The 14,094-nt window shown below is 29.0% G+C and overlaps 1 protein-coding gene across 6 annotated transcripts in view; it reads left to right on the top strand.

Annotated features, from left to right (window-relative positions):
* LOC122511822 (gamma-aminobutyric acid receptor alpha-like) overlaps positions 1 to 13,666 on the top strand; it is a 37,380-nt gene extending 23,714 nt beyond the window's left edge. For 5 of the 6 annotated variants that reach the window (XM_043627322.1, XM_043627318.1, XM_043627320.1 and 2 more), the window contains 6 exons: positions 1,671 to 1,891; positions 9,170 to 9,252; positions 9,672 to 9,812; positions 11,768 to 11,935; positions 12,213 to 12,469; positions 12,810 to 13,666. In XM_043627322.1, the coding sequence (XP_043483257.1) occupies positions 1,671 to 1,891; positions 9,170 to 9,252; positions 9,672 to 9,812; positions 11,768 to 11,935; positions 12,213 to 12,469; positions 12,810 to 13,190 (1,251 nt within the window). In that variant the 3' untranslated portion in view covers positions 13,191 to 13,666. The remainder of the gene's footprint in view (positions 1 to 1,670; positions 1,892 to 9,169; positions 9,253 to 9,671; positions 9,813 to 11,767; positions 11,936 to 12,212; positions 12,470 to 12,809) is intronic. The other variant, XM_043627323.1, reaches the window with a different exon arrangement.
* The last annotated feature ends 428 nt before the right edge of the window (positions 13,667 to 14,094 follow it).

Here is a 14,094-nt window from a genome sequence, read left to right as displayed (position 1 = left end):
CCAATCACTGCGCGAGACTGGTAACCCCTTCCACTTTTCCGCTTTCGTATAAAAGGACTTCGCTCGCTGTTTAGAGCGTCATTCTTTGAACGCTCGCCCTACCGACAACTTCTTCTCAAAGAGCAGTTATTATTAATTCAGAATACAAGAATTTTAATTACCAATAGTCGCTTTAAAAAATAATTACAATTCTTTTTTAATTTCAATCCCATTCAACGGTATTTGTAAATAAAAAAAAATTACCCGATAGTAATTCAATTAACGTTCAGAAATCGATTTCCTTGTATTCAATAAAAATATATTTCTCCGCAAAACTAAAAAGAAGAAAATTTAATACAATTGAAAATAAAGAAATACAATTTAACAAAAAATAAATTTTTGAAATTCGAAAAGAAAATAAAAAGGCAGTAAATTTAATTGACTATTTGCCGAATATATAACAATGTCGAGCAATAAGAAACGATGTGTAGCAAAATTCTTGTTTTTGGAAATAGGAAAAAGGTACTTGAGATGTAGTAATTCTCGGCGGTATTTTATTGAATGGTCATTGTGGTCGAGAAGCTTTTCAATCGTTGCAAATCTACTTCACATGAGCGAAGTGCCTCTCAATAGGTCATCGTGATTAGGATTTATTTGAAAAATTTCAATTCCTTTATGTACATATTGATTTTTTCCGCGGAAAGAAAGAAAAGAGATTTTTCAATTCTTTCGAGAATAATAATATAGTTAAATTTTTAACAAGAAGCAAGAAAAAATTAATTCCGATCGTTCTAAAAGTAGCCTTTTTCAATTTTTATTTTCAACAAATTTAAAAAATTCTTTTTTAACAAATTTTGTATAATTAAATTTTGTTTTAAATTGACACCAAATAATTTGACAATATCTCAAATTCTTTCTCTAATTATTGAAGTCGAAATGTACGATTTGAATTTTGAGAAAAAATACATTGTTAGTAAATTTTAATTGAAAAAAAGTATGTCATTGTTTTTTTTCAAAAATTTGCTGTTGAGAAATTTTATCACTTTTTGTCAATTTTTGCGAAATTGTTCGTACTCTGTTAGTGAGAGTAGAGTTTAAGTTTTTCCCACAAAATAAAAATGTGAAAAAAAATTGTGGTTTTTTTTTTTAATGAAAAAGTCTGGAGAATATTTCCTGCTCTGTAAAACAGTTTATGACGAAAAAATCGAAGTTTTTAAAGCGGAATAAAATTCAATCTATTAAATGTGACTATTATTTACTGAATTGTTTTTTATTTTTTTTATTTATTTCTTATACCTACTGTTATTTTTTATTTTCTTCTTCCTTTTCTTATTTTTATTCTTTCCCATTTTATTGATTTTACTTCTTTGTGTTAATTTTTATTTCTTTCTTTCTGTTTAATTTCAACAAATTTTGAATTTCGCGCCAAAAAAATGTGACGCCTGCCGATAGATGGCAAGGGAATTAATTTCTCACAAGTGCAATCATTTTTTTGTTTTTTTTCCTCTAGAATAATTGTAGTGAACTGAAAAATTAAAAAGTTACATTTTTATATTTAATATTTTCATATTTTGTAACATTTTACGTTGTAAGTGAATTCAAGTGTATATTTCTAGGGATTATTTAGAGAAAAAAAAATATTTTTTCTTTCTTCTTTCTGAAAAAAACAAAAGTACTTTTTCTTAATCTAGACCTATTCAATGGATTGTTACTTCCGGCAATCGTGGGTCGATCGACGTTTGGCATTTCAAGGAAACAAAGAACATCTGGCACTGAGTATTTCCATGCTTCAACGAATATGGAAGCCAGACACGTATTTTTACAATGGAAAACATAGTTACCTTCACACCATCACTAGTCCCAATAAATTTGTCCGACTTTATAAAGATGGTCGAGTTCTCTACAGTTCCAGGTAATGTTTAAAAAATTATTTTATAAAAAAAAAAATAAAAAAATAGAAGAAAAAATAGAAATTTAAAAAATTTCTATTTCTTCTTCTATTTTTTTCCTAATTATCATTTTTTACGAAAGAAAATTATCCAATTAATTAGAAATATAAAAAAATTTACTATCAAGATTAAATTCAATTTTAAAATAATTAAAATTAAAATAAAATTGCAAAAATTGGAATATTTTTCGAATTTTTCTTTTTTTGGTTGCAATTTAACACCAAGGGGAAAAACAATTAGTAACTTTCAATAATTTTCCTTAATTGACGAAGCGTAAAATTAGTGTAAAAAATTTATTTTCTATTTCCCAATCGGCAATAAAATTTGATTATGAATATTGTAAACGAGAATTGCACGAATCAACGAACCGAGTCCAATCAAAGGATCCGACAACTCAAAGCAGAGATTACTCTGAGCTTTTAATATTTTCACAAAAAAAAAAATAATTTCTATTATTAAAAAAGTTATTTCACCAATTTACCCTTTTTTAAAAAACAATTTTCGAAAAATTTCAAAAATTAAATTCCCTTTTCACAATAAAAATCTATCTAACTTTTAAAAAAATAAAATAAACGAAACGAAATTTTCAAGTGAAATATAATAAAATCAATTTGATATTTTATTATTCGAATAGAATCTAGAAAAAAAAATAATTGATTGAAATACTGGATTTAAATATAAATTCAATATATGTAGGTGAAAGGGAGAAAAAAGGAATTCGATATATTTATATAAAATTGAAGAGAGTTTACGGAGATATAAATGTAAATTTGATTGAAATTCAAACTAGTAACAAATTTCGTATATATAATGAAATTGTAATCAGTGGATTATTTTATCTTCTGATTAGGTTTCAAGCTTTTATAGCGTTCATCCGCAAATCCTGTTTCAGCTTTTCAGCAAGAGGATGAAAGTGTCCTTATTGGTTTTCACAGCGAGTAATTGCTGTTGAGACAGTTTACCGAGGTTTCCTACGAGCTTCCTAATAAAGTATATAGAGCAAACATTCCACAGACGTGATCCTCTAATCGTGTCTTTTCACAATATTTTCTTTCTCCTCCTCTTCTTTTTTCCTCTTCTTCTTCTTAATTTCATTATTGTTATCCATTATTTACAAGAGAGACGAAAAATATTTTTTGTGGACGAAAGCCAAAAAGAAAGAAACATTCATTAAATTAAGAAAAAAAGTAACAATTATAATTTACAGAAAAAAATTAACAAAAAAGTACCAAGAGTTTAACGAAAAAAAATTGTGCAAAAGAATTAACAAAATTAACAAATAAAAATAATTAATGAAAAACAAAATAAGAGGAGAAAATTATACGTTAGGCCGGGGCCTAGATACGGTCCTGAAGACAAATGCGTTCGTACCGCGCACGCGTCGCCCCTCCAATAGGCAACAGCTGGTCCCGTGACCCCCACCACGTTACCTGTAGCGTATATAAGCAGGCGACTAGCAAATCAACGCCATTTGCTAGGAAACCCTCACCAAGCGCAACTGACTATGCTCTTAGAAGTTATAATTCATTCTTAATTATTGTTTATCTATAATAATTAATAATTTTACATAAATAAATACTTACTTAAATAATTAAATTATATGAATAATTATATTAAATTAAATTAATATCCATTAAATAATTAATAATTCAATTATAAGTACCTTAATGATTTATTTGTTCCATTTTTAACGGGCTTAAAGGCATAAGGCTTATTAAATGTATTAATAATTATTAAAATATTTTAATCAAAAGAAAGTTTACTAAAAAAAATTCCGCAAAATTCTTTTTTATTTTTTTTTTCCTTCATTGCTTTTTAAATTTTAATAAACAATGGAAAAAGTTTACATAAATTATTTAAAAAAAAATTTGAAAACAATTTTTTCTTTATCTTCGCTTTATTTTTTCATCCGTTGACTTTTTGACGCACGCGAACAATTAATCAAAACATTTCTATTATTTTCTGATAAATAGATTCAGTTTAGAGAGGATTCTCGAAGAGGAATTTGGCTATTTCTTGGAAAATGACTCTCCTCCCTTCGCCCTCCCACCAACTCAAACCCGAAATATGCCGGTGATTTATCAAAGTTAATCCTTTTCACTGAACGAAATATATCAGAGAGTATGGAGAGAAATTCATTTTGTAAGCCTTTTCTGATTTTAGATGTTGAGGCTCATGACTGTTGTGATAGGGTCAAAAATTACCTTCCAAATATTTTCTTTAGACGAGCGGATCATCTTATATTATGGGAAAAAAGTTTTTTTTCGTCAGAAATGTTTTTTTCTTCAAATTTTTGTTTTAGTATTTTTTTAAGTATAATAATTTTAATAATAGTTATTATTATTCTTATAATATTTATTATATTAAATAAATAATATTTATTATAATTTCAATAGTAATTAATATTATAATTTATAAATGTCCCCCCCCCCCCTCTTGTAGCAGAAATACCTCATTTTCGAGTTTATGATTTTGTAGATTGCAATTTTTATTGTAATAAATTTTTTACTTTTAACACGAAAGGGCCCTGTCCCATTATAATTAAAAAAAAAAAATTTTATGAAGAGAAAAAATAGAATATTATTTCTAAAAGTTAGAAGAAATTCTTAAATTAAATAAAAATAGAAATTGTTTTTTTTAAACAGTAGATATTTTAGAAAATAAATTGCATTGAAATATTTAATAATATTGCCAGCGTTGTTGCCGGCGAAGGCAATAGTTGGAGCAAGAGAGAGGGAAAATTAGTCTGACCTTGTCTCCCTTTCGTGCCCTGCCTTGGTAATCGTAAGCCACACCTCCCTCCCCTTCTCGAACCGGCCAATCAGAAGTGGCGTCGCGCGAACTATAAGAACGAGCGGCGCGACGCGAGCGAAGCAGTTTCGCTCGAGCAGTCGAACCTTGCAGTATATAATTGTAAAAATAATTTCCTAATGTCAACTTTAATATTCCATTTTGTACACTATTTTAACCGCGAGAGATAGTTTCTGGTAAGAAATTAAATAATTACATAATGTTACATTATTATTTTATTATTTGTGTTAATATTTAATACAATTTATATAATTTTTGAGTAAATATCGCCAACATCAGAACTCAGTCGATAAATACCGTTCAATTTTGGCGGGAAGTCCAGACACCCTTATTTTAATTCATACATGTTTTTGAATGAAAATTTTTTTATTCATTTCTTTTTTTTTAAACATATAGCGGTTATATTTTTGTCGAGTGAAAATGAATTGTACTGCGAGAAGAGAAAGAATGAAAGGGTGGGGGGGGGATTACATATATATTTACCAAGAATTGCGTAAACGTGAAATTCTCCTAATACCCTTAAAACGTGGAGTCAATTTTTCCGGTGGAAAGTGAAACGTGTCTCGATTCACGGAAACAGGACATGACGTGAATATCAAATGGGATATTTTTCAATGGACTTATTTCAGTGTTCTATAACGTAATACGAGAGGTAAAAAGGAGGAAAAAAAACATCACTCTATTGAATGATAAATAAATATACTAATTTAATAATTATTATTAATGCAATTCTCTTTTTTTTATTTATTTGATTTCTTAAAGACGTTAAGAAATGAAATCGTTAATTAAATTTCAACTGAGGGAGTTGACCACGGTAAGCGTGGCGCGACCCAGAGCGCAAGCGCCGAGAGTGGGGGGGGGCAATGAGAGTGAGAAAGAAGTCGCGATCCTTCTCTCTCGCTCTCATTGCCCCCACTCCGGTGCTTACGCTCCATTTCTCTTCTCTTCATTCTCTAACTTAAGGATTTCTCTCTAGAATATTGCAAAAAATTCTGAAATTTACACACAAATGTACCTACATACTTACATACAAACATACATTTAAAGTACATTTGAACGAACATTTTTCAAAGGAAATTCCAATCCATTTTTAAAGAAAATCGATTCCCTCAAGAATAGTTATATATAGTTGAAGATTTGTCCTTAATGCAATATCACTTTCTTGTCTGTGAAAGGGGACACACTTTTTTATATATACTTCTCAACAAAATCCCGTATAAATTGTAGGTACCATTTCTTGAGATGACAGTTTTTTTTTACTTTCTTCAAAAATATATGTATGTATAAGTGCAATTTGGAAAATTGAAAACTTGTCTTTAAGAATAATTTTTGAGAGCAAATGAAAATTGTGGAAACATCTTGAAAGTTAGTCAGAGCGTTATGAAGGCACGTATGTGTGTACACATAACGCTCTAGTTGATATCCTTTTCGTTACTGGTGTAGGATCGAAAGCTGAGGGAGAGTGAGAGAGAAAAAGAGAGAGAGAGAGAGGGATGGATAGAGATTTGTCAATCCTGCGAATTCATGTGCTCTCATATATCATTTCTCGCGACGATATGTGGCAAGGTGCCACATCTCACCTGGAAATAACAAGATTTTCTTCATCTTTCCGACACTTCTACCCCCATAATTCTGATTTACTTTAGTGCATATATGTATTCTTATCTCTTTTCCCTTCTTGAGAGAACAATCTTTTGGTTTTCAATTTTTTTTTCTTTTTGAATTTCGCGGGTAAAGTAATTCTACTTTACCGACAGTTTTACACTTATCATAGGGAATTTGCTAATTCAAAATGTCGGATCCAATATGGCGGACTTCTTTTGAAAATTCTTTTCTAGGAATTCTTGGGGTCGCTGATTATGAATTTGAGGTCAGATTTTGAAAAATTTTGAAAAATAAGGAAAAAAATTTCCACCCTTGAGAAAGAATGATCTGCAAGATATCTTTCTCTCTGTTCAGCTTTAAAAATCTATTTTTTTGCCTCTCATGAAATGTAATCGTGACTGAAAAAATCGTAAATCACACATTTTCTCTTTCTCTCTGGTGCAATTTACACCATCCAGAGTTTCCGGTTTCCGGTCGCAATTAAACGAACTCTGAACATCCGTTTGAAAACGATTCAAATTTTCAACCTTTAAAGATGACAATTTATTCCCCACTCTGGAAATCGATTCGAAATTAAAACTTTTAATTATTTTATTCCTTCTCTATGGGATTTTTTTATTTTATTAATTTATTTAATTTATTATTTTAAATTTTAATTATTTATTTAATTATTTGATTAATTTTTTATTTTACAATAATTTGCCTCCAGTAGAAAAATGTCAATTTAGGGATTAGATAAAAACGTGCTTCGTAATAAATAAATTTTCCAAAATGCTAATTACAAAAAAGTAATAAAGTGCAAGTGTGTAAAGAAGAATTTTCATTTTAGAAAATTTCCTCTAGACAGATTTCTCGCCGAAGCCTTGTTTTGATATATAGATATTAATCCCGCGCAAAGTTTGCGATTCTAATGGACATGAAATATTACAAACAGGTATTAGTTTTCCACAAGTCTTGTTGTCTTGACTCTTCTGCATTTCGTTTTCAAGTTTCGGTTTGTCTTGAAAGCTAATTTTGTTCCGAAAGTTAAGCGTAAGCATTTCAAGTCTGCAAAGACACTTCCTGTCATTGCGGATTACACTGTTTTTGTCCTCTCTTCGTTTTCTCACACTTTCTATCATACATACGTATGTATATATACATAGTTTCACGAAAACTTAACGATTTACTTTAAAACTTGGTCCAATTTAATCAGCGTGCCATGTGGGGATTAAAGTGTATAACAACATTCGTCAATAAAACGGATTTAACAATTTTCCTCTATTTGTAATTCAAATTTTCCCTCGTTTTTTGAAATTTGAAACTAGATGGCGGTGGCGGTGAGAGTAACTTCCGGTTAGCGACTATAAGAGACGCAGCAGACGCTGACACTCTCAAGTATTTTCTTTCTTTTTTCCCTTCTCCAAAAAAAGCTAGAGATTTTAGTAAAATTATTGTTTTAAAGTTTCAGTAATTTCTTTGAAAAGTTTGTAAAAACTACAATTTTAATTTTGTGAATTTGTCTTTTCTGTAGACAAGTCTAGTTGAAAATAGTAAATAACCTCAAAATTTTTGCATGAATCCCTTTAAATTTTCTCATTCTATATGTACGTTTATAACAAAACCACTCGACAAGGGCTCTCTCGCTCGAAACTGAAAATTGCTACAGTCCACACCATTTACAACCCACGAGTCGACCCTCTAACGATCCTCTATACATTTCAACTGAACATGGGTACTTTTAGTAATAGACAAATTTAAATTCCTTTCGAAGTAGAAATTTTTTTTGTCATTCTTTTATATTCATCATTTTCCTCTCCTTTCCCTCCTTCATAAATTTATTCCAACCAAGGTGGTTTCTTTAGAAAATTAAATCGTAAAATGAAATATCGTCGACCAGACAACGTTCCATCTTCGTTTTCGTAAGTATTTCTTAAAATCGTCAGAATTTAGGTTAGGTAAATAACTCAATACTAAATTTATTAAATTAATAATTAAAAATATTTAAAATAAAAAAGTTTATAAATATTTTCATTTGTTATAAAAAAAGAAAGTTTCAAAATAGAATATTTAATTTAATTAATAAATAAATGTATTTAAAATAAATTTAATTTTTTTACTTATTATAGAAAAAGATAGAATTAGTTTTCAAACTAGTAGGATTTTTAATTTCAATAATAAATAATTGTATTCAAAATAAAAAAGTCAATAAATATGTTTAAAAATATAAACTTAAATTTATATATCAAAATTTTATTTTTTTAAATGCATCGTCCAGAATGGAAATAAAAATAAAAAATATTTTAATAAATCCGAGTTATTTTAAAACAAAAATTTCTTAAATTTGAAAAAGAGACAAATCCATAAGGGAAGAATATTAAAAAATTAGAAAACGAATTTGAGTAATGGAATAATTTAAATTTAAAGTATCTTCGAATGTAATTGTTGAATTAACTTGTCGAGTTGTATGAGAGAAAGGTGTAAGTGAGAAAGACATAATTGCGATGGTTTCGAAACGGGAAATGTAATCCCCGTGTCTATTACTTTAATGAGAACTACACGATCGAATCTATATCAAAAGGGGGTTTAGAGGGTGGATAAATCTGATCGAATTATATATATAGTATTCAACATTGCTGAAGATTGCAAACTGTGTGAACAGTCAGTTAAACTTTAGACCTTTCGATCTATGCGAGCAGTCTGATTCAAATTGGAAATTGCGTTCTGATAGTTTCAACCCCATATACATACAATATTGCAACTAATGACAAACTATTCCATAATTGCCTATGTATCTCGAGTATGTTGATGAATACGAAATTATTAATTTTGCGTTTTTTTTCCAGACTCACCATTAAAGCCGGTTGTCCAATGAATTTAGAAGATTTTCCCATGGACACTCAACGATGTCCTTTAAAATTCGGCAGTTGTAAGTATATAATCTAATTATTCTCATTCTCTATTTTTCTCTTCTGCAAATTTTCAACAATTCCACCCATATTTCTATTTTTAAATCCTTTTTTAATTTACATTATTACCGCGTTTAATGTCTCTTTTTTAAAGTCCTTGTCAGTACTTGAAAAATGTCTTTTAAGAATAATGCATCGAATTGATTGGGGGGAAGGTCGACTCGAGACACTTCACTATAGACGTCAACTTATAAAAATCTGAGAGAAAAAAAGAACTAAAACTTACAGAACTCTTTTCTATTATCGAAGAAGTCTTAATTATTCCTCCAGATTTAAAATCTTGTTAAATTCCATTCTCTTTTATAGTATTTATAGCTAAATTCGTGAAACTAATCAAAAATTAGAAAAAGCTTTAAAATAGTTAATTTTAACATTCCAGTTGGTTATACAACGCGAGATGTAATCTACCGATGGAATACTGCGAGACAAGTTGCAATTTCAAAAGATATGAAACTTTCTCAATTTGACTTAGTGGCAAATCCAACGGCAAATCAATCAACTGAACCTTCATTGGCCCAAAGTAAGTGAACTAGGAATATTTTAATGTAAAATAAAAATGCTGAATTGTTAGCAGTTTTTGTCAATATTGGAAGAGAAATCAATAATAGTATTTTAATATTCACATCTGATATTCCGTCAATTGTAACTTAAATACATTAATAAAATATGCTCACTTTCAAGTACCGATTGAATTATAATTTATTCATTATTATGAATTTTGTAAAGCGACTTTGTTCGCAAAAGGATCTGCACAGAGATCAATAATTAAATTAACAATCGATATATAGGGAAAATTTCAATAAGACAATGCGCGCTAAACTTGGTGACATGGGCAATTATTCATGAAGACAATGATAATTATGACGGAATTTAATTAAATATTGGATTTCAGATTTAACGTAATTTGTGATACTGGATATTTTTAAAACAAGGTTTTCATTTTTCTCACTAATAATTTCTGATTTTAATTTTTTCTTTTTCTGCTTGTAATCTAAACTTGATTAGATTTGCATTTAATAGTTTGGGAACTATTTCGAGTTGTTAATTTAGAAAAATTGGAATGAAAAGTATATTCGCTAATACTAAATTGCATTAGGGACTTTTTGATTCAACGGTGAAATATTTCCCTCGTTGACTGTATTTTTGTTTACGATTTAGTTCTCTAAAGCATAACACCTTTCTTACCCACGTGAAAATATTCTCGGAAAATTAACCTGAAGTTAGCGTCAACAATTTTTTTTTCGCGAAATCAAACTTTTTTAAAATCTTTGAGTTAATAAAGTTTCTTGTAGTTACGTGGACATTTTTTTCAATCGCCAAGGTGAATAAAAAATTGTAAATTAGTGACGTTTTGAATCTAACAGTTTTCGACGCTAACTTCAAAGGACATGGAAATTTTCTGAAATGACTCCAGAGAATTTGTCTATAACCGGAAATTTATCGGTAATAATATAATGAGAAATTTAGGACTATGGAAATTTCTTCGGGAGTCATTTCACATTTTCCGAGAATATGTTCATTTAGATAGGATTTTATTTTATACTTACGTTTTCTTTAAAACTTTTCCTTGATGTAAATCTTTCTGTTTAATTTTTAAACAGGAAATTCCATCGACTTGAAATAATTTTAAATTATCTGAAAGAAAGAAGAATATTGAATAATTAATAATACTAAATTTATAATTAAGATTTTTTTGAGGGGGGGGGGAATTGAAAGAGGTCACTGTAAACATATATTTGGTGTTAGCTAGAGGTTAAGTTGAGCCTACTCACCAACCGGATATTAGATCCTGGGAATCCTGGAGAACTCTCCTTCCTTTACATTATAACATCGATGACTGCTGCTGCTACTACTACTACCCAATGTGTATATGCCATCTTGAGCAAGCAATCGTTGTTATCCCTCTCACCCTTTCAGGGATTTGTGCCACCTAATCATCTTGTTTCTCCTAAGCATTTTCGTCATGCGTGCTAAAAAGCTCGTCGACGTGGAAAATCGTGCATGTTGAATGATGTTGAATTTCCTACTTCTCCCTGATACAAATTTAGAGACAATCTCCTCAACAAATTGAATTAATTTCAATTTGAAACAGAAAATCAAGTTTGGATTGGCTTTTCCAATTTTCCTTTTGTTTTATAATTTTAATTTTTCTTTTCCAAAAAGCTAGAAAAAAAGTAATCGAAAAAAATTATTTTTAGGTTATGTCAAGAGCGTGTCAATTTTTTATTTACTATTTTTTTACTATTTGTGATGATAATAATAATAAAAAAACTAAAAACTGAATATTTTTGTGAAATTTTGAGGTTATGTCAAGAGCGTGTCACTTTTTTATTTACTATATTTTCTACTGTTTGTAATAATAATAATAACAAAAACTAACTATTTTTGTGAAATTTCGAGGTTAGGTCAAGAGAATAAAGACTGAATTTACTCCGCCGTTTGGTAGTGAACGTTGAAATATAATTAAAAGGAAAGTTTCACCTGTTGTAGAAGAATATTCGATGTTGCTGGTGTCCTTTCATCTGCAGAGGCACATGGGAAACTTTCTGATACAAGTATATGGACCTTGTGTTCTACTAGTTGTTCTTTCGTGGGTCTCCTTTTGGCTCAACAGAGAAGCAACTGCTGATCGAGTTTCCCTCGGTAAGTTCTTTTCTTCGCCAAGAAAAAGCTTTTAAACACAACTTTGCAACTCTGTAGCTATACATAGGTACTTTATACTCAATCATATTTTTATCCGCACTCTAACATTCTATAGACAAAAAATTAAATTTAGTAATTTATTTATTGGTAATTTTCTACTTTACCAACAAAAATCTTTATCGGTAATTTTCTGCTCTATCAACCAAAATCTCTATCGTTAATTTTTAATTGAAAAGTAATTTTTATCTATTTTTCTTTATTTTCCCCTTTTTTGCAGGTATCACGACAGTTTTGACAATGACATTTTTGGGTCTCGAGGCGAGAACGGATCTGCCAAAAGTCCCATATCCAACTGCTCTGGATTTTTTCGTCTTTCTCTCGTTCGCCTTCATTTTTGCGACGATAATTCAATTTGCAGTGGTTCACTACTTCACCAAATATGGATCGGGGGAATGCTACTTTAGTTCCGATATCAGTGAATCCGACAATTCGAGTGACGAGGAAACTGTCTGTCGACCTCGCAAAAAGGAATCGGTAAAAAAAATTGAAAAAAAACCATGTTAGGGCAGTGGCCGCGGTCGCTAAGGCGCTTGTTGCGGAAACGAGTCGTCAGTGGTTCGAGTCCATCCAGATTTTATAGAGATTTTTATTTCCATATTCTTTGACCTTTCTCTTCAATTTATTCAATAAATGGAAAATTTTCAATTAGAATCTAAATTAAACGAAAATTAAAAATAATTAATTACGTAATTAAATTAATTAATTTCAATTAATAAATTAAAATTAACAAAAAATAACAAATATAAAAATACAATTATTAACAAATATTGAAAAATAATAAAAATGAAATTAATTGAGAATGATTTATTTCTAGAGTCGAAGAAAATCATCGGGCAATTCGTCGCAGCCAAATAAAAGCAGTGGCGGCGGCGGCAGTGGCAATAATAGAAATTTCCCGATGAGCGACGACGGTGTCATTGAAGTAATTCAACTTTCGGCACTTCCGGAACCGGACAGAAATGATAATGGACAATGGCAATTGTCGTGTGTTCCACGACAGCCACCACCACCAAAACCGCGTGTTCCTTCACGAAGACGTCATAGACGTGTTCCTAGATATAATTCTGTCTCAAAAATCGATCGCGCGAGTCGTGTCGTTTTTCCCCTATTCTTCCTCACCATTAACGTCTTCTACTGGTACGCGTATTTGTCAAGAAGTGAGAGGATCAGTTACTACCATCCAAGTTCCTCGTAAGAAAAATAAATTATTTTTTTTTAATTATTCTTATTATAAAATCCAAAGTGACCGAAAAATTTGAAAAAACTTATTTTTTTATTTTCATAGATATTTTTTAACTCTATAAAGGAACTAATAAGGGGCTAATAATTATTTTCTTCTCTTTTTTTTGGAGAAATTATGTGATATTAAAAAATATTTATTTATTTATTTTATATTAATATTAAAAATTGAATATTGCACTGGAAAAAAATTTAATATTACATTTTTAATATTACATATTATTAATATTAAAAAACGGTTTAATATTAAAATTTCTCGACACTTGTCACTAAATATGAGTACGAATAGAAAAATTCAAAATGGCGCATACAATATGGCGGAAATTTTTATTTTTGAATAACTTAACATTGAATTGACAAGATCACTGACCGTGACAATTAAAATTTAAAGAAAAACTAATAAAATTACAATTTTCCAAAAAAAATAGTTCATTAAAGGGTTAAAAATTAGAAAAAAAATTTTTTTCAAGTTTATTTTTATATTTCTATTTATTTTATTTGTCTGTAGGCAAATTATATTTATTAATTTATTACATAAATATTTTGTTTATTTTTATAAAAATTATATTTATTTTGTTTATTTATGCAAAAAATTATTTTTTTTAGAGATAAATTCATATTTCAAAAGAAAAAGTTCCGAATTTTAAATATTGTTTTTAAATATGAATTTATTTGTTATTTTTATTGATTATGAATTTGAATTATGAATTATAATGCATAATTTATAATTCATAATTCATTTTGAATTAATTATGAATTTTGTTATTTTTATTGATTTTATTGAAATTGTTATTATTTGTTGATGATAAAACTAATACTTTTATAAATTTTTTAAATTATTTTTTTAAATAATTGCAGTT

This window comes from Leptopilina heterotoma, unplaced genomic scaffold (genome assembly GCF_015476425.1).
Source record: "Leptopilina heterotoma isolate Lh14 unplaced genomic scaffold, ASM1547642v1 Lhet_90, whole genome shotgun sequence".
Classification (NCBI taxonomy): Eukaryota; Metazoa; Arthropoda; class Insecta; order Hymenoptera; family Figitidae; genus Leptopilina; species Leptopilina heterotoma.
Note: the sequence above shows the minus strand (reverse complement) of the source record. Positions and strands in the feature narration are given on the sequence as shown.